General features: G+C 34.3%; 1 protein-coding gene across 3 annotated transcripts in view; it reads right to left on the bottom strand.

Moving 5' to 3' along the window:
* The window catches only part of HERC2 (E3 ubiquitin-protein ligase HERC2), a 159,788-nt gene that overhangs the window by 104,648 nt on the left and 34,621 nt on the right, over window positions 1–20,519 (bottom strand). For all 3 annotated transcript variants that reach the window (XM_069831643.1, XM_069831645.1, XM_069831644.1), the window contains exons 16-28: window positions 19,957–20,157; window positions 18,505–18,733; window positions 16,294–16,404; window positions 16,037–16,193; window positions 13,394–13,578; window positions 9,923–10,078; window positions 8,274–8,459; window positions 8,041–8,179; window positions 6,507–6,663; window positions 5,273–5,614; window positions 3,932–4,109; window positions 3,545–3,698; window positions 1,583–1,763 (exon numbers count right to left, since the gene is read on the bottom strand). In XM_069831643.1, coding sequence (XP_069687744.1) covers window positions 1,583–1,763; window positions 3,545–3,698; window positions 3,932–4,109; window positions 5,273–5,614; window positions 6,507–6,663; window positions 8,041–8,179; window positions 8,274–8,459; window positions 9,923–10,078; window positions 13,394–13,578; window positions 16,037–16,193; window positions 16,294–16,404; window positions 18,505–18,733; window positions 19,957–20,157 — 2,376 coding nt within the window. The remainder of the gene's footprint in view (window positions 1–1,582; window positions 1,764–3,544; window positions 3,699–3,931; window positions 4,110–5,272; window positions 5,615–6,506; window positions 6,664–8,040; window positions 8,180–8,273; window positions 8,460–9,922; window positions 10,079–13,393; window positions 13,579–16,036; window positions 16,194–16,293; window positions 16,405–18,504; window positions 18,734–19,956; window positions 20,158–20,519) is intronic.

Genomic DNA, 20,519 nt, shown 5'->3' with positions numbered 1-20,519 from the left:
ATAGGAAATAAAGTCAATGGATATGTGATAACAGTCCTCCTGACTAGGTTGGAGCAACCTGCTGTCCAACAGTAGATGCGGTCCTTCATTCATATAGGAGGCTGAAATTGGATGACTTACCTGTCTAATTGTAAAAACCAGGTCTCCAAAAAAAAAAAAAAAAAAACAAAAAAAAAAAACTATAATTTGCTCAACTGTGTATTGTGTTTTCAAGAAGAAGAAATGGATATGAATCATTTAACTTACAGTGAAGCAGTTCAAAAAAATACAAGTCTTACATCCAAATACTGGGAAGCAAGAGAGAAAATAACTCTATTATTAAGTGAAGAGCATTAGATACTTACCTACATTTATGCCAACGACGAAGTAACAATTATTGAAAATAATTAAAATAATCTACACAAGATAAAGTAAACAAACGTGTAAAAAATATGAAAATGTGTAATGAAAATCAAAACTAATGTTTTCTGTGGCACAGAAAGTATAAGATTCAAAATAATAACAGAAAACAATCTCACAGACAAAGTTACCAAATTCAAATTTTAGGAGTTACATTTACTTACAACACAAGATTTAGACACACACTTGCACAGGCACACACATAATGTTATATACAGTGTCAATTTTAACTGTCTGGTAATTACAACTGATCTGTGATAACAAATAATTATATGTTAACAAATAAAACAATGTTAAAACCCGAAATTCAATTTTTTCATGGACTGAAAGAATCTATTTTGGAACTGAGTATTCTAAGTCATCTCATCATCATCATTGATAACATTATTATTATTATTATTATTATTATTATTATTACTACTAAGCATAATATCTTGTCCTTCGGTTCAGATTCCCCCCCCCCACTTTTCACAGAGAAAAACATTTTAATTCAATGTTGATTGGTGCTCTTCTCCAAGTTATGACCAAATTGAAAAATACTGCCTCCATCCAGGCTTGACTTAGACTCTTCTATTCCATACACTATAGCTTTACAGACAGAACCAAATGGGCATCCATTTACTACTCTAGACCTATACTTTCTTATTTCAATCAGAAATACAAGTAATTATTTCGACGCAAGTTTGTGTGTTCATAGATAGCTGAAGTATATTTTGTTTGCATACAATAACTATTTCACAGGTTTATTTATATGGAATTATATTTGATACCAGTACTTGCAAATCTGATTTTTCCATATGTGTTGCAGAAAATGTTATTTTACTTTTTATTTAATTTTTTTAAGTGTAGCTTCCTGAACGTAGCTGCAAAATGTTAGTTAAAGTTAAGCAAAGACAGTAAACACTCTAGCTATTCGACTAAAATAATAATGCATCATCATGCTTGATTTTAACACTGCAACAGCAAAGCTTACAGTGACTGGTGCAATCATATTATTTAGCCTGAACTATTAGAAAAATATACAGTCATGAGCTAGATATTGAATGTTTTAATGAAATAATATAAATGAATACACTAACATAAACGTGATATTATTTTACTATTATTAAGAATATAGTTCTATACTAACATTGTTTTAAAGAATATATCATGAAGATACAAAGACATAGTAGGTACTTCTTACCTGTATACTTGCGTTAAGAATGTCTTCTGGTTTCGCACAGGGCATGTGTTTCCTCAATTTATTATCAGAAATTATATTTTTTATAGTTCTCTTCCATCTAGGCATTGTATGCAGAAGCTGAAGATGTTGAAGTGCCATTACTTCAAAACTTGTTGCAGCACGGATTTCATATAACAGAAATCTGCAAGAAATACAGTATTTAAATGTAAGAGAAAGTTATTTTTAACTGTATATTATAGAAATTTAATATTGTTCCTATTCATTCATCTGGATTTTTTGTAATTGTTTTCGTCGATTCTCTGTCACTATATATCAACATATGACAGAAATAACAAAATAACTCTCCTACAGTCCATGATTTTATTTTATTTTATTGGGTTATTTTACGACGCTGTATCAACATCTAGGTTATTTAGCGTCTGAATGATATGAAGGTGATAATGCCGGTGAAATGAGTCCGGGGTCCAGCACCGAAAGTTACCCAGCATTTGCTCGTATTGGGTTGAGGGAAAACTCCGGAAAAAACCTCAACCAGGTAACTTGCCCCGACCGGGATTCGAACCGGGCCACCTGGTTTCGCAGCCAGAAGCGCTGACCGTTACTCCACAGGTGTGGACCGGTGCATGATACAAACCCATAATTTTACATAGTGATGCCAATTTCGGCAATAATATAGGCTATAGATTGGAGACTCGTGTATTAAGAAAAATAGAGAAATGAGGTTACAGAAATGCAATTTGTTAAAACTTGCAGTAGGCTATGAACTAATAGATAAGTCCAATAAATATATTATAAATTGCAGTTAACTAGTTTTCAACCTGATACTATAACAGGCTAATGCATATAACAACATTTGATATAAGAATTAAAATTCGAATATGTTTCAATTTATAACGACATTTTAAATACAAACATTTCAAATAGTGTATTAAATATTGTATTCCAATTTTAGCAGCTTACCAGATTGCATGTGTAAATGGAAGAGGTCAAACGACTAAGTCCATTCAGTTAACAACGATGACTGTTCACAAGAAAGTGGTTGTGTTTTACAGCAATTAGAGGTACCTCGTAATTTTCTCGAAACTTCAAACTACTAACGTTATGACACTTCCCCACTGTTTAGGAATTTTCCACGATATTGAATTTTCAGATTTTACACTACGAAAAGCTTTTTGTGTGAAAGTTAAACTATTTACTGTATTTACCCGAATACAATACACCATCGAATATAGTAACACCCCAGATTTTTTATCCTAAAATCCAGAAAAAAAAAAATACTGGCAAATTTAATACGCATCTATGCTAAAAACCATTCAAGATTAAAATTATATTATCAAGACAAGTTATAGAGGTACCTGGTCGTTTCTGTCAGTGATGCCCCACCATATCTAGTAGCATAAATTGAGTGTTAATTTAAATCTCTTCCTCGTCTTCTTCCTCTTATATTATTGTCTTCCACGTAATCAAACACGGGAATTAAATTATTCTGAATTGTAAGTCAAAGTCTGGCCTATGTTTGTGGCCATTCCTTTAAGTGTGAAAAATCCTGAATGCATGACAAATTATACCCATTACGAATCCTTAATGTGTGACGAATTATACCCGTTACGAATCCTTAATGTGTGACAAATTATATCAGTTACTAATTCTTAATTTGTGACGAATTGTACTCATTACGAAAAATCTGTGATGAGTTTTCCGGATATCTTGTATCTACTGGTGTGTGACTTCTGAGAAAACAAAATGAAATGGAAGGAAACCATTTCAGAACTTGTGATAAAGGACCTACTGCTGAAAGATAATGAAAAGCAATAATTTAAAATACGTATCTACACATTTACGTGATTTTTATAAGGGAACGAGCTATCAAAATGATTTAAATAACGTTGTACTGAGATTTGTGGTGACACATAATACAATATAATTATGTGCAAGTTCTGATGTACCTGAACAAGAACTCACCTGCACTTATCTAACACAGGAGTACATACTTCTTTGTAGGATCTGTTCATTTCTTGTCTCGTTTTTATTAGATTCCACTTGGTCTGATGAACTGTTCTGACAATATCCATCAATTGCTTTGGTAGTTTAACAGGAACTCCACTGCCATCCATCTCTAATAAAAAAATGAAGTAAACAAACAAACGTTGCTTGGGATTATCAATTTTTACTACTCTTTTTGTCATGAATTTATCGTTAATTTGTCAGATTCTGGAAACTCACTTATTAAACACTCTTGTACAGTCTGAGGCAATACTGCAAATAATATTAACAGCCACACATAATGGAGCTAAACTGTGAACTTTAATTCAATAATTTACACAGATGAGCGAATGTTAGAATTCTCACCTTGATCTATGAGGGAGATAACTTGGAAGCCAAGGCCCTGATGTTTTATTAAAAGTGCCATTAAGAGTCTCCCTACTTCTTCCACAGGATGGTCTGCTGTGAAGTCTCCATGCATCATCAAATGGTGTAACTTGCAATGACGTTCAACAATGCTCATAAAAGTGCGAACATACGGATCCTTTAAGAAAAAAAAAAAGCTAACAGCTGATTTTCAGAAGTTGGGATTCTAATATTACTTAAGAGTACACGCTGCTAAGTTTTATCTGGTGTCAATGAAATTTTAATAATTATTTCCTTTCATTAAGGTATACATCGACTCTAGAAATGTCAGATTTCTTCAAAATTTTGGTAAATAATGTTTTTGCCTCGTCTGGAAGCTCATTTCTTCTAGTTTTCAAAAATATATAACTTGTAACTATACGAAATGGGATCACAAACGCAATGAAGATGTAATGGAAGAATTACAACTAGAACCTGTAATTAATCACGTAAAACATTATCGGAACTACTGGATAAATCACCTGCACCACATGCATAAAGATAGAATCCCAAAAGTCATGCTCCATTATCGTTCAAACTGGAAGAGATATCTCGGTCGTCCAAAAAAGTGCTGGATTGAAAATCGTAACAGGCCATATGGCCGAATACTTGAAGGGAAGGAGAAGAAGAAGATATAACTTGTACCCATTATCTCAATAATTTCATAATTATTTGGACATTTATAATATAAGTGCTCCGAATTCAAAATTACTGGAGAGCAAAAGTGCTAATAGCTTCATTCCCAGATGCTAGGCATTAAACAACAACGACAACATAATATAAGTGCACTATACTTTCTATACCTTATGCTATCATCAGTTTGTTTTCTCCTATTTCACATTTTTCGACATTTATTATCCTTCCGATGGGCAAAATGTAGACTTCCAATGGGGTAAAAGACGCATGCACACACACAACCCCCCCCCCTCTCCCAACCCACCTCACCCCACCCTTTGAATAGTTCAAAATAAATTTAATAATTATTTAGTATGAAACATTCTCCATATATAGGGGGACATTTTTCGGTGAGAGAAGTTTTACCCTAGGTGAATTTCTAATGTAGTTAGGCTGGTCCAAAATTTTATTAATTTCTTAGCAAAAAAAATTTTCTTTGGGCTCTCAAATTTGATTTTCAAGTTTCAATTATATAAATTGCTTAGTTTATTCCTAAGAATCATGTCACCAAAGTTTGAAAGACATTAGGGAAAAAATGTGAATTTTTATCCTAAGAGTCAATTCTCACCTTAACTCAAAACTTCTTCAGATCTTAAAAAACATAATAAGAATTTAAAGTATGCATACCGTAGATCTATGTTCTGCAAGAGCCTGCAAGAAGGGGGTTGCTCTATCAAGCGTCCATTTATGCAACCCTTCTAATTTCGGAGTTTTAGGTTCTGTAGGTGTTGTTCCAGCTGTTGAGCTGGTACTACGAGCTTCTCCTTTCTCCTCCTCATATGGATTTGGCGGCTGTAAAACCTGAAGACCTCCACGCAGAAATATAGCATGTAATGCCTGCTGAGCTTCTTCTTCTGCTGGTTGCAAAGACGTACTTTGTGACAACCAATGTGCATGCAGACCCAGGAGAAATGCAAGATTTCGTTCTACATCCATCAATGGCGAAGCCACATTATTTACATCAACAACCTGTGAAGTAACACAGAGAATGGTTAGAGATATATAATTTGAATTATTTCAGAGTTAAACAATGATTACAGATGACGATAATCTGTAACTTAATGTTACATGGAAGTTTAAGGAATAAAGAGAGAATTCCTAAACAATGATTATAGATGAAAGAAAATTACAAAATTTTAACCAAATATGTGGAACGATTAAAAGAACCCTATTAAACAAAACAAGGAAAGAAACCATTTTGAAGTTTTACAAAGTCTTGGCAGTCCCATCTCTCTTGTATGGCTCAGAATGCTGGACCCTAACAGAAAACCAAAAGCACAAAATAGAAGTATCAGAAATGAGATTTTTGAGATCGGTAGCTGGATACAGAAGAACAGACAGACAATATAATGAAACGATAAGAGACCAACTGAATATATTCAACTTAAACAATAAAATAAAAGAATATCAAGAAAAATATTATGAACACGTACAAAGAATGCCAGAATACCGTATTCCTAAAAAGATTCTAGAGTACAAACCCAAAGGCAAGAGAGACAGAGGAAGGCCTACGAAGAGATGGAGAGATCAATTTCTTTGAGAGGATGGAACAGGTCGAAAGGCCTAATCCCTGATGATGATGATGATGATGATGATGATGATGATGATGATGATGATGATGATGATGATGATGATGATGATGATTATAGATGATGATGATCTGTAACTTAATGTTTCATGGAAGTTTAAGGAATAAATAGAGAATTCCTAAACAATGATTATAGATGATGATGATCTGTAACTTAATGTTTCATGGAAGTTTCAGAAATAAAGAGAGAATTTCTAAATAATGACAGATGATGATCTGTAACTTTTCATGGAAGTTTCAGGAATAAAAAGAGTATTCCTGAACAATGATTACCTGAACTACTTCCTGTTCTGGCTCCATGTAATATCCTACCAGGAAACCTTGCATCATTTCTTTGGCAGCTTGAGAGTGTGCAGCAGCATAGAAAGGTTGTGTTGCATCTCGTCCAGCATATCTCTGCAGAAGTTCGCTACTGCACGGAGCCTGAGCTCTGCAAACATTTTGTGAAGTTGAGATACACCACAACAAAATAACACGACATTTCAGAACAATTTACTAGTCTTATTGCCGGAGAATGAATGATATCTAATCAACAGTCAAATTATTCATATGAAGGATGAGCAACTCATTCAGCCTGTTACGATTTTTTTAAAAGTGGATCAGTTGCAAACTATTGGACAAGAAACATTGAAAAATGAGTTGCGTACTTATTAATGTGAGGCCAAAGATGGATGTATTAAGAATAAAAAGAGCCCGAGTGCAGGCAAGATTATTCATCTCATAATTTCTAACATGGATCTGCGGTTAACTCAACTTTCCCAGGGATAAAAGATGGCTGGAGCCTGGTGCTCACCACAATAAAGTTTTGTAACACAAAGATTAAAAGACTCAATGGCAGAGATGCGAAAGCCCTTGCAAAAAAGAAGATAATTTTAACATATCTTTGAAAAATATTGGAGTCCAAGAGGTCAAATGACTTTATTGTCAAATGCCTGGCATTAGAAAACAACAACAACATAATTTCTAACATGGATCTGTAATTTATTCAACTTCCCCGGGGATAAAAGATGGCTGGAGCTGGTGCTCACCACAATAAATTTTTGTAATGCAGAGATTAAAAGGCTCAATGGCAGAAATGCAAAAGCCCTTGCAAAAAAAAGAAGATAATATGGCAGGAGTTTGCAGAAAAAAGAAAGAAAAAAAGGAAGGAGAGAAACAAGAAAGGAAGGAAGGAAGAAAGAAAGAAAGAAAGAAAGGAGAGAAGAAAGATAGAAAGAAAGAAAGAAATAAAGAAAGAAAGAAAGAGAGAAACAAGAAAGGAAGAAAGAAAGAAAGAAAAAAGGAGAGAAGAAAGATAGAAAGAAAGAAAGAAAGAAAGAATGAGAGAAAAAAAGAAAGAAAAAAGGAAGGAAGGAGAGAAGAAAGGGAGAAGGAAGAAAGAAAAACGAAGGAGGGAAGAAAGGAAGGAAGGAAGAAAGGAAAGCAAGAAGGAAAGAAAGAAAGAAGGAAAGAAAGAAAGAAAGAAAAAAAAGAAAGAAAGAAAAAAAGAAAGAAAGAAAAAGAAAAGATTCACAAAGTACAAAAGTTCCTCTACTTTCTATATGACTCAATGGCGTGTACACAGGAACTTTTACTCAATAATGTGGGCAATTTGTTCAAGAAACATATAAACATTAATATTTCTATTATTCAATATCAAAGTTGAATTTCATAACAATACAGCCAATTGCAAATAACAATAGCAACAAAGCCAATTGTAAACAGTCTAAGTTCCAAAAGATATTTTGGCTATTATATAATACAAAATTATATTATAGTTATACTAAAGACATATGCAGATATTGTTCATCATGTGAAAACAACATACCTAAAATCCTGAACGTCATAAACTTTCCTGTCAATAACAATCCAAAGTCCCCCATCTCTATTATGATTTTCTAGATCGGCTCTTCTGATCATTGGTATGTCCTCAGGTGCTTTTTGACTAGATACACTTTGTTGTGGAGCTACGAAGAAAAATAAACAATAATAATGTACTTATTTTATTTTTTATGGTTTAATTTTACTCTCTACTGCATCCTTAAAATAAGCAAACATTACCTATTATTCCTGGCCAAGACAAGTCTTCTGAATCTTCCTTCTCGACTCCAGATGCAAGACGGTTAAATTTGTCCAATGTGTCAAGCAGGGGCACTAGTAATTGAACCCAATTTACTTGATGGAGCAACAGAGGAACCTCCAATTGCAACAGTATCATACAAACAAGTAACTCGGGCAGAAGCACATCTAAAACAAACCAGTTTCAATGTCAAACTTTTTATTCTAAGAGGTAAAGAATGATCATATTCTGAGAGAGAGAGAGAGCGCGCAAAAGTGAGAGCAGGAGAGGGAAAGAGAGAGAGAGAGACTAAACAAAAATAGTGAATGTAATTTCCAGAGTTGTAACTAGGGGGCGGACATTGACGAAAAGTCATCTTATTATTCAAATTAGGACGATGTCTATTAATATAGAAATCCTTTCTATGTTAATATCAACGTAAAAAATTAATTTCTTATATTGCATTTTTTGCATTTTTCGACGTTTTTGAACTAATAGGTCATTTTTATATTTTTTCGGCATTTTTTTGGTCATTTTTAATATTTTGAAGAACTTTTAGATCATTTGGAATGCATTTTATTTTCTTCTTTGCCGATAGGTCTGTTAAATCCTTTTCTAAGCAATTAGGTCAGTATAATTACCTACCGAATAAGCGAATAACAGTGAAGTTTGAGTTTTATAGTTTGAAACAAACTGTAGAGACCATCCCTCATTACACTTGAAGGCTTCACCTCACACAACGGAAATAATATAAAATGCTTGACAACAGTTTAAGTGAGGGCTTTGACCGCTACTGTTCTTTTATCGGTATAAGGATGTCTTCAGAATTTATGTTTGGAAGGGGAGAAACTTTCACCGTGTCATGGACAGGATGTTGTGTCCCCATGGAAGGAAAGGGACAGTATTTTTAACACAAAGATTGCAAGAATGCAAGCTGCACCCACAATTAGTTTTGTCATTCACACTCTCCCATCTGGAAGATCTGGTAACAAAAGTGAAGAACGGAAGTAGGAGACGGAGAATGAAGGCATGACATGGACCACCACTGATTGAAACACACTGTAAACCCTCATTAAAATCTATAGTTTTCCCTTAAAGCATTCATTTTGTTTCATGCCCTTTTCCTTTATCTTAGCCAAATTCCAGAAAGTTGCCTCCTCTCTCCGACATTTGCAGGGCAGTCATTGAAACAAGGTGACTAATTTTTAAGAAGCTGTGGTGCAAGTACTATGAATAATATTTAAATGTCATTTTCTTTTAATTTCATGTCATTTTTCCATTTTTTAAGGGCATTTTAATGATCATTTTAAGTAGATTTTTAGGTCATCAACATCTGCCCCCTAGTTATAACTATTAAAGGAGCTTTAAAAAATCGTTCGTAGAGGAGTATAAAGAATAGTACTAATACGATATACAAGGAAGAAGGTTCACTGGGAGGTATGACACAATATGAGTTAAAGGATTCCAAATACAAGCCATTGGAAAACAACATCAATAAATAGCTACCATACAATTTTACTTTCATATTTTAATAATTTACAACACGAAATGTTTCACTCCTTCTTGTAAATAGCCTTCACTAAACTGTAAATCCTACACCAGATCTATCAATTTAATGTTAACACTGTAACAAATATTGAAACAGACTCACCTATTACATCTCCTTTAAGTATCGAGACAACAAGGGAAAAATGTTTACTACTAGTTGCAGCCAAACTTGAAGCTATTGGCAGTGTTTCTGTGACATGATTGCACAACTGATAGATGTATTTTGTGAGTAGAGATTCAGCTCCCAAAACATCTTGATCTGGAAACAAAGATACATTATCACATCATGAAAAGCAGAAAGTTACTTTCCTATATTACATATATGGGCACTTACCTGATCTTATCTGAAAAATCAATAGGTATTAAGGTCTTCAATTTACAGTTACATACATCTTATAAACCACATAAAAGTTTCACAAAGAGACAATACATAATCGAAAATTACAAACTAAGCTCTTATAAAAATAGTACTCTTGGTATTCACTGAAGTTATTCTGATCAATCTAGCATATGGTATTTCAAATAACTGTGAAATGTTAAATCATAAAAATTACAAATACAGTAAAATGTGGATTTCACATTTCTTGATTTTATATGTTTTCTTGTTTCCACGTCCGATTTTAAAATTCCCACTAAAACTAACATAAGAACAATGTTAAATTTTCCTCGATTTTATGTTCTCGATTTTTGTGTAAATTCCTTCATTTTATATTCAGATTAAACTTTTAATGGCCAAATAATTATGTATTATTCTACAATGATCAAGGTATAATCTGGCCATTTAAACATTATTACTGCAAGAATCTTGTGAGAAAAACGATATGCGCAATTCACATAAAGTTGATTCATGATACATCTCTGATAAAGGCAATGTTTTGGATGCTCTGCTCTCATTACAGATTCTTGGAACGATATCATGGATTCAACTATTACTGTTTCCATAAATGTGGATTTACTGTGAATGAAAGTGGATCTCTCAGGATTGAAAGTGTAATACAATTATACATGGCAGAAGACAAATGGGATCAATATTAGAAACTGGTATGAAAAAGTAACACACTAGCTGAAGAGATCTATCAAGATCAACCTTCTGGCACTACTGTCTGCTATGATGGTCAAAGCAATGCAGGAAAATTCTACTCCCTCCCTTTCGAAGTAGCCTAGCTACTTCTTTGTATTGTAAATGGTAAAAGCAAAGTCCTGTTACTCGGAAACTAGGAAATAGCAACTGGTAAGGGATATTCAAAACACAAGCAAAACCACTAATATGTTATCACGGGATATCAGCAGAGTTAAAATTTTGGAATGTTCCAAGCTTTCAACTGCTATCTCCGCAGCCATCTTCAGGGAAGTTGTGTCTGGACAGAAAGTCGTGAGTTATACAGACCACCTGACCAACATGCTCCAACCCCTGATTGGAACGTGTGAACATCATGTGAAAAACTCTACAGAATTTGTTAGAATTCTGGAGAACATCAGAGTGGTACCATCAGATCTACTAGTGAGCTTCGATGTAATTTCACTGTTCACAAAGGTTCAGATAAAAGAGGCTCTAGAACTGGTTGCGGAACAATTCCCAGATGATATTCTACAACTCTTCCAACTGACCTTGACTACAACTTACTTCACGTACAACAGTGAGTTCTATGAACAAACCGACGGCGTGGCAATGGGCTCCCTGTTGTCACCTGCTATTGCTAACTTTTACATGCAGCACTTCGAACACCAGGCCCTAGACTCAGCCACACACAAGCCGAGCCACTTCTTCCGCTACGTAGACGACACCTTCGTGGTCTGGCCGCACGGACAAGACAAGACAAGCTACAAGAGTTTCTACAACACCTCAACAGCATCCACGCGAATATCCAGTTCACCATGGAGGTGGAGTCAGAGGGCTCACTGCCGTTCCTGGATATCCACATACACAGGAAAGCAGATGGTACTCTCAGACATGGCGTATATAGAAAGCCGACGCACACAGATTTGTACCTGAATGCACTCAGCCTCCACCACCCTTCACAGAAGAGGTCCGTCCTGACTAGTTTACTACATCGCGCCATAGTCATATCCGATATCAACAACTTGCCTGCAGAAATGGACCATCTACGTAGAACACTACAACAAAACAACTACAGCCGGACAGACATCAACAAAGCCCTTAAACAAGCTACCACGAGAAGAAACACAATAGACTTAGACAGCAAGCAAGAACCGACAAAGAAAGCTTTCATTCCTTTCTGCGGGAGCATCTCACACAAAATAAGCAGAATCCTCCAGAAGCTAAATATCAAAACCATATATAAACCACAGAGTAAAATCCAGAGTCATCTACGTCAGGGCCTAAGGACACCAGGGATTTACAAGATTCCATGTGAGTGTGGCGAAGTATACATAGGGCAGACTGGCCGCACAATAGAAGACAGAATCAAAGAGCATAAGAGAAACCTGAGGCTCTATTACCCGGAAAAAACTGCAGTGGCACAACACAGAATAGAAAAGGAGCATAAAATACTATTTGACCACACCAAAGTCATTAACAAATCAAGCCACTACTGGGAACGTACAATTAAGGAGGCCATAGAGATTAAGCTGGAGAAAAACAACTTCAACAGAGACGGTGGCCTACAGCTCAGTCAGGCATGGACACCGGCCTTGGACCAGCTTAGGCCCTCTTACAATCGAGGTCACGAAGATCACGGACCAAGGACAGCAACCGATTCCAACCGGCGGAACAGGACTCGCCGCCCGCCAAACTTCACACAAGAATCCCGGGAGGGGCGGAGCTTACGACGAACGATAATTCCTGGCCCTGGATTGGCCAATCCGCCAACCAATTCCGTATCACCTGAGATAGCCTAAAATCTATATAACCCACGACTTTCTGTCCAGACACAACTTCCCTGAATTTGGCTGCAGAGATAGCAGTTGAAAGCTTGGAACATTCCAAAATTTTAACTCGGCTGATATCCCGCAAAACATATTAGCGAACCAATGCAGAGAAAGTCTCAAATCATACATACAAGCAAAACCAAATTATTAGACTAGGCCTATTGAAATTGTCCTTAATTTCAAATATGGATATCGAAATATGTTGTGTTTAGAATATGCAATAACGCCAATAATCCTCGAAATATGCATTTGCATATGCATTTTTAAAAAATCCAGTCCCTATTTATAAGTAATGCAATGTGTGAAAAGCAATAATGCAATAAGCTTTCTGCACGTGTCTGAAATCTTAAGTTACAATGGATCTCTCTATTAATGAGCAGTGTGTGGTCTACACATGCAGTTCTACCCAAAACAATTCTTTTTGCACCTCAGACGTCAATTTCAGCATATTGTGGTTAACAGAAAAGTAAACATTCTGTATGCAGAGATTTGGAGACATTGGTTCGACATAAAATAAATCCTAAATCTGTTGTATATTGAACGCAGGAAAGAATGGTTCCATTCAAAACATTATAGTGCAACTTTCAAGTCAATCAATATGCATTGAACATATATATATATTTTTTTATATAAAACACTGGAGAAATACTGACAATTTATTTCACTTAAAACCTGGTAAACTTACCTTGCTGAGAATTCCATGACTTCATTTTGTGACTATGAGCGTAAATCTGAGCTATGAGTAGTCTTTGAAACCTGAGGAGGAGGTTCAAGCTAGGCGACCGTTCATGCTTCTCTCTCCCTTCATGACGAATAGTTCCACAGTTCTGAATGGCTTGTAACCGAGCTTGTGTTAATGCGGAACCATTCCTGAAATATTTAATTACAAGTAACATTTATAGTTAGTAATGTTTCTTTAATAACATAAATGACACTCCAAAGGAAATTAAACCCACAATAAATACGGGAAATGCCTTCTATTATTCGGTTGAGAAGCTTTTGTCATCCAGTGTGCTCCCAAAAAAGCTGAAAGTTAGAATTTATAAAACAGTTATATTACAGGTTGTTCTGTATGGTTGTGAAACATGGACTGTTACTTTGAGAGAGGAACAGAGATTAAATGTATTCGAGAATAAGGTGTTTAGGAAAATATTTGAGGCTAAGAGGGATAAAGTTACAGAACAATGGAGAAAGTTACACAATGCAGAACTAAATGCATTATATTCTTCACCTGACATAATTTGACAATAGGCAACCCCATTAAATCCCTGAAGGGCAAGGGTCTCTTACTTATCAGCAGGGCTAGCTCGGCAGAACTCACAGGATAAGCTATTCCCTGTGAGCTTTCTTTGTCTGTGTGTTTTTGCGTGTCCTTATTTATCATACTTAACATAGGTTAATTAGGAACATTAAATCTAGCCGCCTGAGATGGGCAAGGCATATACCATGTATGGATGAATTCAGAAATGCATATAGAGAGTTAGCTGGGAGAACTGAGGGAAGAAGACCTTTGGGAAGGTCGAGATGTAAATGGAAGGATAATATTAAAATGGATCTGAGGGAATTGTGATATGATGCTAGGGACTGGTTTAATCTTGCACAGGATAGGGACCAATGGCGGGCTTATGTGAGGGCGGCAATGAACCTGCGGGTTCTTTAAAAGCCATTTAAGTAAGTAAGTAAGTAAGTATGAGTATACTCCAGGTAACAGGACTGTGTATATCACGTGACGCAATTAAAATTATACCATAGGTTATACATTAATATCTGCAATAAATATTAGTAATTACATGCCTTAACTGTTTCTCAATTCATTAAACATATCTTCCATATATCTAATTTTAGATATCATGCTATTGTTTTATTTCTACAACCAAGAAAGGTTAGTAAATATAAAACGTAAATCGCATTTTCACTCTGTACAGAGTAGAGTATGTAACCTCATAGCAAAGGAGTGGTGACAGAGCCACAGTAGCCCATCTATCCCTCGAATGTCTTTAGATCTGCTCTCACAAACTGCTCGGGTGCAGCAGAGAGAGCATAAAGAGCATGGGTTGATCATCACTGCTCTAGACATTCAGCCAAGTGTTTACAAATGAAAATAATAATATATGAACAATTCTGTGGAATGCCATTCCTAATACAGAAAGATTTCAAATTAAAATAAAATCATTTTAGTCACTTACTGATTCATAGGAAATGGAATATTTCGCGACTGCGAATTTCGCGAATTTTGGAAAAAAAATATTTCTCAACTTCTAATTACAGTAAAATACATCCTTCAATCCATTTATGCCTGATTTGAACTCGCGAAACATCGCGAAATCCGTATCAAGTCGCGAATTTCTTGTGTTTTTGCGAAAATGACGCGATTTTTTAAGCAATTAGCGAATAATGTGTGCGAATTTTCAATTTATAATTTTTTGTACTACAACTGATAAATAATCAATAGTCGTAACAAAGGTAAGGTCGTTATTTATGGTCGCTAGTATTGCACATTCGATAGTACTGAATCTGTTTAATTCAAATACCTGGTCTGAACACACTCCTGACGTCATATCCGACGTATATAGCAATGTGCGAGAATCGTATGGTAAGCATTGTTAGCCTGCTGAATGCATCCTTTGTTCATATTATTTTGGAGTGCGTGCGTGTTTTATTTGTTTATAGTGTCGCGCAAAAGAACGTTATTGTGTCCCTGTGCAAGTAAGGCTACAAGAATGCCTAATAATAAAATATCTGCAACAGACAGAGCTTTCCAGTATAAAAAGTATGGGTTTTATTGCACAGACAAAAGTACAGTCATATGTGGAATTCTGTTCGGCTCTGTGTGACACTGCAGTGGTAGCAGGCTACAGTGAATTGCAGAGAGTGGTGAAAAAAAAGCTGAGCTCTGATGAAGAAGTGGACATTATTTCTGTGCTGCATGGAATGACCATAAACTATCCTGATTTTGCACAATCTGTGCTTCGAGTTATATGGATGCCATGTGCAAATGTAGACTGTGAATACTTCTTTTCATCATACAATAATGCTTTGATAAACGCCATTGTTTGTCAAGAGAAAATATCAATCTTTTTTCTGAAATATATTTTGAAAGCTTGGGTATTTATCTTGCTATTAAAGCTATGTATTTTGAAAATACCGAAAAATTCAATTGAAAGCACCGATTTTCCCATTAGAAAATCCCACATTTTGCACTTTGAACTCAACAAAAAATTCCAATCTCTACTGATTCATTATTCAAATACCAGTATGTATATGGGTGTGAGTACAATTTAATACAATGACTAGTTTAATTCTCATAAAAAATATTCATTTGACTAACCTGAGAAGTAATTTGACTAGATGTAGAAGAGGAACAGTGGAATTGTGTTTTTCATGAAGAGATGCATCTTTGGCTCGTTTTGACTCTGTTTCCAGCAATGCTTGATCAGACATATGGGCCTTTCCTTCGTCATTTTCAGAGTGTTCTCCTAATTCCACTGTACAGTAATGAAGCAATATGATAAATAACTGTCAGTGAAATGTGTACAGTATACAATTTCATGAACACAATACAGAAAAAAATAAAATAAACTTAACCTTTAAATGCAGCTTTCAAAGCAGTCTCCAAACCACCATCAGCCATAAGACTAGAAACGAGGAGGTCAGTCATAAACCGATGACCTGCACTTATTGTAGAAGGATCGGAACCTATTAAAAAAAACTGCATTAATAGCAATCAATCTTTTATTTTAGATTACAGAGAAATTGATACATAATGAGTGATTCATTAAAAAAGTTGGAAGTTTTTTTGCAGAACGAGATTCATTATGTTTGATGCCAATTATTATGAAAAACATATCGAATATATATGCACAAAATTATCAAGAGTTATATATTTATTACAGAAATTAGTGACTTGTGTTTCTCAAAATTATTTAAGATGTGCCTACTTTTCGTTCTTTCAGTCGATAATTAGGTATGCCTTAATTTTCTGGGGGAATGTAGCAAAATTGGGAGTGTCTTGATTTTGCAAAAGAAAGCCATTAGAATTCTATGTCAATCAAACTATCTTGAACATTGTCGACCTCTTTTCAAACAATCACAGATATTAACTGTCATAAATTTATATATATACGACCTAGTCCTTTACACTCGACAAAATATAGACAATTACTCATTAAAAGCCAATATACATGATCATGAAATTAGAAATAGTGAACAAATTAATATTCCATACTGTAGATTACATAAAACTAGTACAAATTTTTCTGTCATGGGGATGAAATTATATAATAAGCTTCCCAGTCAATATTATAAGTTACCAACCAATAGTTTCAAAGCTAGATTTTATAATTGGCTTTTAATTAATCCTTTCTACTCTGTAGATGAGTTTCTTAACATAAATTCATACGAAATTGTTTTTTAATAAATAAAATTATTTAGATTAGTTACAATTATTACATAAGAGTGAAGTGTTTTCATTAATTTTAGAGTTTCAAAATGTTTTGTGTTTTCATTCTAATTACTGTTTTCAATTATATGTGTATTTTCAAATGTATGTTTTTTTTTTGTGACGAAGCCTATCACTGTATGTTTAATGGCTTAATAAATTGAACTGAATTGAATTGAACCAGAAGTGGCATTCAAGTAACATAATTAATGCATCTAAAACAGTTTTTTAATGAAAACATCATGCATTATTTAAATCATTATAATTATAATTAGACAAGGAGTATAGAAATTTTAATCGTATTTATATAATTATTTGTTTAGAAGACAGAAAGATGTGAATTCTGATAATTCTTCCATGTCTTTGTTTACATGTAGTAAAATTGTTATAGATAAATGTGCTTGCTTCCGAAGTTAGGAAAAATAAAGAAACAAATTATAAAATTGAGTCCCACAAATTTTTTAGCCTCTAATTTCTGCATAAAATGACTGTAAATTATCATGTATATGTATAATAATATCATATAAATTAGTTTTTTATTTTTCAGTCAATCACTTATCATGTTAAGATGGCAGAAATGGATTCTGTTACATCTTTCACATAATGCCTCTCACCACGGCGAATAGACCGAGATTTTCTTTTTCTTTTACATCCACTTCATACAGTCTTCCAATACATTGAACGTCATAAAGAACAAGCCTGGTCTTCAGTTTTATATATAATAATTTTAAACGATTTTAATTTCATATTTCAGGCACACTGCATGCCTCTCAATATATTGTATTATAATTATGTTCATTGGAAGGCTTTCTATCTGTATGTCAATTTTAATTTTAAGACTATGTACGCCATTCAACCATTTTATGTAAAGTATGCATGGTCAGACTATTTACTAGTGTTTTATAAATGTGTTTAAATAATATTTTCACCTAGTTCAAATGTTTGTTTGTTAGAAAACTATCACCTGAAGATGACTTGAAAGTAAGTCGAAAATATTCGTGATGTATATTAACATTGTATCTTGTTGTAACAGAATCCATTTCTGCCATCTTAACATGATAAGTGATTGACTGAAAAATAAAAAAACTAATTTATATGATATTATTTCACAAACTTATCTGAACTCAACATGATTTTTAAATTTATTTATATGTGTGCCAAAGTAGATGTACTAGATAAATATAAGATTATAGTGAAGGAGAAATAATTTTCAATTGAGAGCCTGTAATTAAAAAAACGACGTCTAAGTTTAGACTTCAATAACTTTTTTTGAGTGTAATTGTGGCTTAGGCAACTCTGGCACTGAATCATTGTTTCCTTCAAATGCAAGTATATTACCGAGAAATTATATACATTACCTGTACTAGGAAGAAGAGCTGAGAGAGTCTTTGCACGCTCGTCAGCTGTGGGCAGCAGTATGCTCCATCCAGCCTGCAAGGTAGCTTGTGCGGCTGACTGGATTGTGTTGAGAACACCAATATTGCTAGCAAGTTCGACCACATGCTGCTTAAGGCTGGACAGCAAATTAGTGTTGGGTCCCAAACCAACACAATTTACGTCTATACTGTGGCTAATCATAGCATGTAACTGAAATGAATATAGATTTTAGAATGAATAAAAGAAATTATTAACAGTAAAATATTGAAGTATCTACACACTATCTATTTGAAAAAAAAAAAAAAAAGAACAGATTCGTAAAAGAAGCATAACTGTAGAAGACGAATAATTTATTTTCGACATACAATAAGTTCAAATTATCCACATGTATCTATAAGAACACTGGTAGTGTCTAGTGGTATAGTGTAAACGTCAACAGGTCTTCAGGATGACTTTCACTAAGTCAAAATGACGTCTCTGCAATTTTGGAAACACAAAAGTGTATGTGCCAAATTCTGTCAATATGACAAATGAATGAGCATTGTGGTGATTATATCTCTAATCATAAATCAAAGAATTTGGTACAAATAAGCTTTCCTGTTTTCCTTTTTATTAGTTTTCTGGCAAGACTTAGAGGCTATTTCCTATGATGATATATAATATCAGTCTTGGAACTTTCAATATCAGTCTACTTTGGATATGTTCATTCAATATTATCATAGGCCATTATTACTCGGGGATCTTCATCAAAATTGACACAAGTATTCAAATTGCAAAGAAGAATACTTAAAATCATTAAGCAAGTTCCTATTCGGACTGAAAGTAGAAAATTTTTCAGAGAACTAAAAATCTTACCTGTACCCTGCACATATATTTTAGAAATAGTGTGCTCTATTCATTAAAATATAGATTCCTTTAAAACAAATCTAACCTATCATGAGTATAACACTAGAACATCCCAAAAATACATTTGAATTACCACAGGCTTACCGGAAGTCTTAACAGCATATCACAGAGGCAGCAATTTATACAATGAACTTCCACAAAATATCAAAGAACATAACATAGGAAAATTTAAAAGAGAGGTAAAAATATTTTATTAACACATATGCCATTTTGCACAAATAAATATTTAAATTTAAAATTTAAGTAATTAACGTTCCCTCCTTGATACTGCCCTTGATCATTTTACGTTCCAGGTAGCCCAGAGTTGAAGTAAAGTATTGAAACAGAGAGACTGAATGGAACAGAGGAGACTGGAAGATCGAGCTTATATAATTAAGAATATATACCATATTTATTTGTGTAATGGACACTCCTACATAATGGACACATCCCAATTTTTCGCATTAAAAAAAATCTCCCATGTAATAGACACATCTCATTTTAAACAAAGACAAAAATGATCAGATACTCCAAAAACTTTTACAAACCTGCAATTTAAGAAGATTTAAACAAGCAACAGCCATACATTCCTTATCTTGAGGGGGTGGCCAATCAAGGTTCCCGCTTACACCTTCACAAACTAGACCGAGGAGTTGATCAAGCATTCGAAATGTTTCTTCACAGACATCCACCACAAATGCAACACGCAAATTAATACTCCAGTTACTGCTACTGCTCCACGCAAAACTCTGCAAACATATAACTAGAGCAATTAAAATGGCTGCCATTTTACATAAAGATATAAAACAAATCACTAAATTAGTGTGTGTTTGTAGTGTAATGTGGAGTCAAAAAGTGTGTGTGTTCTGAAATTGAGTTGTGTGTTGAGGATTTGATGGGGGCGTGTTTTTGTGTGCCTGTATATTTCGTATTGTTCTAGTGTGTTTAGTTTCTGGTTTTCGGTTGGAGATGTAGAATTTCCATGTCTGTGTTTATGTTGCTGTAGGTGTGGTTGGCGTTTGTGTGCTGTTTGCAGCAACATAAACACAGACATGGAAATTCTACAACTCCAACCGAAAAACCAGAAACTAAACACACTAGAACAATACGA

Source organism: Periplaneta americana, chromosome 7 (assembly GCF_040183065.1).
Source record: "Periplaneta americana isolate PAMFEO1 chromosome 7, P.americana_PAMFEO1_priV1, whole genome shotgun sequence".
Classification (NCBI taxonomy): domain Eukaryota; kingdom Metazoa; phylum Arthropoda; class Insecta; order Blattodea; family Blattidae; genus Periplaneta; species Periplaneta americana.
Note: the sequence above shows the minus strand (reverse complement) of the source record. Positions and strands in the feature narration are given on the sequence as shown.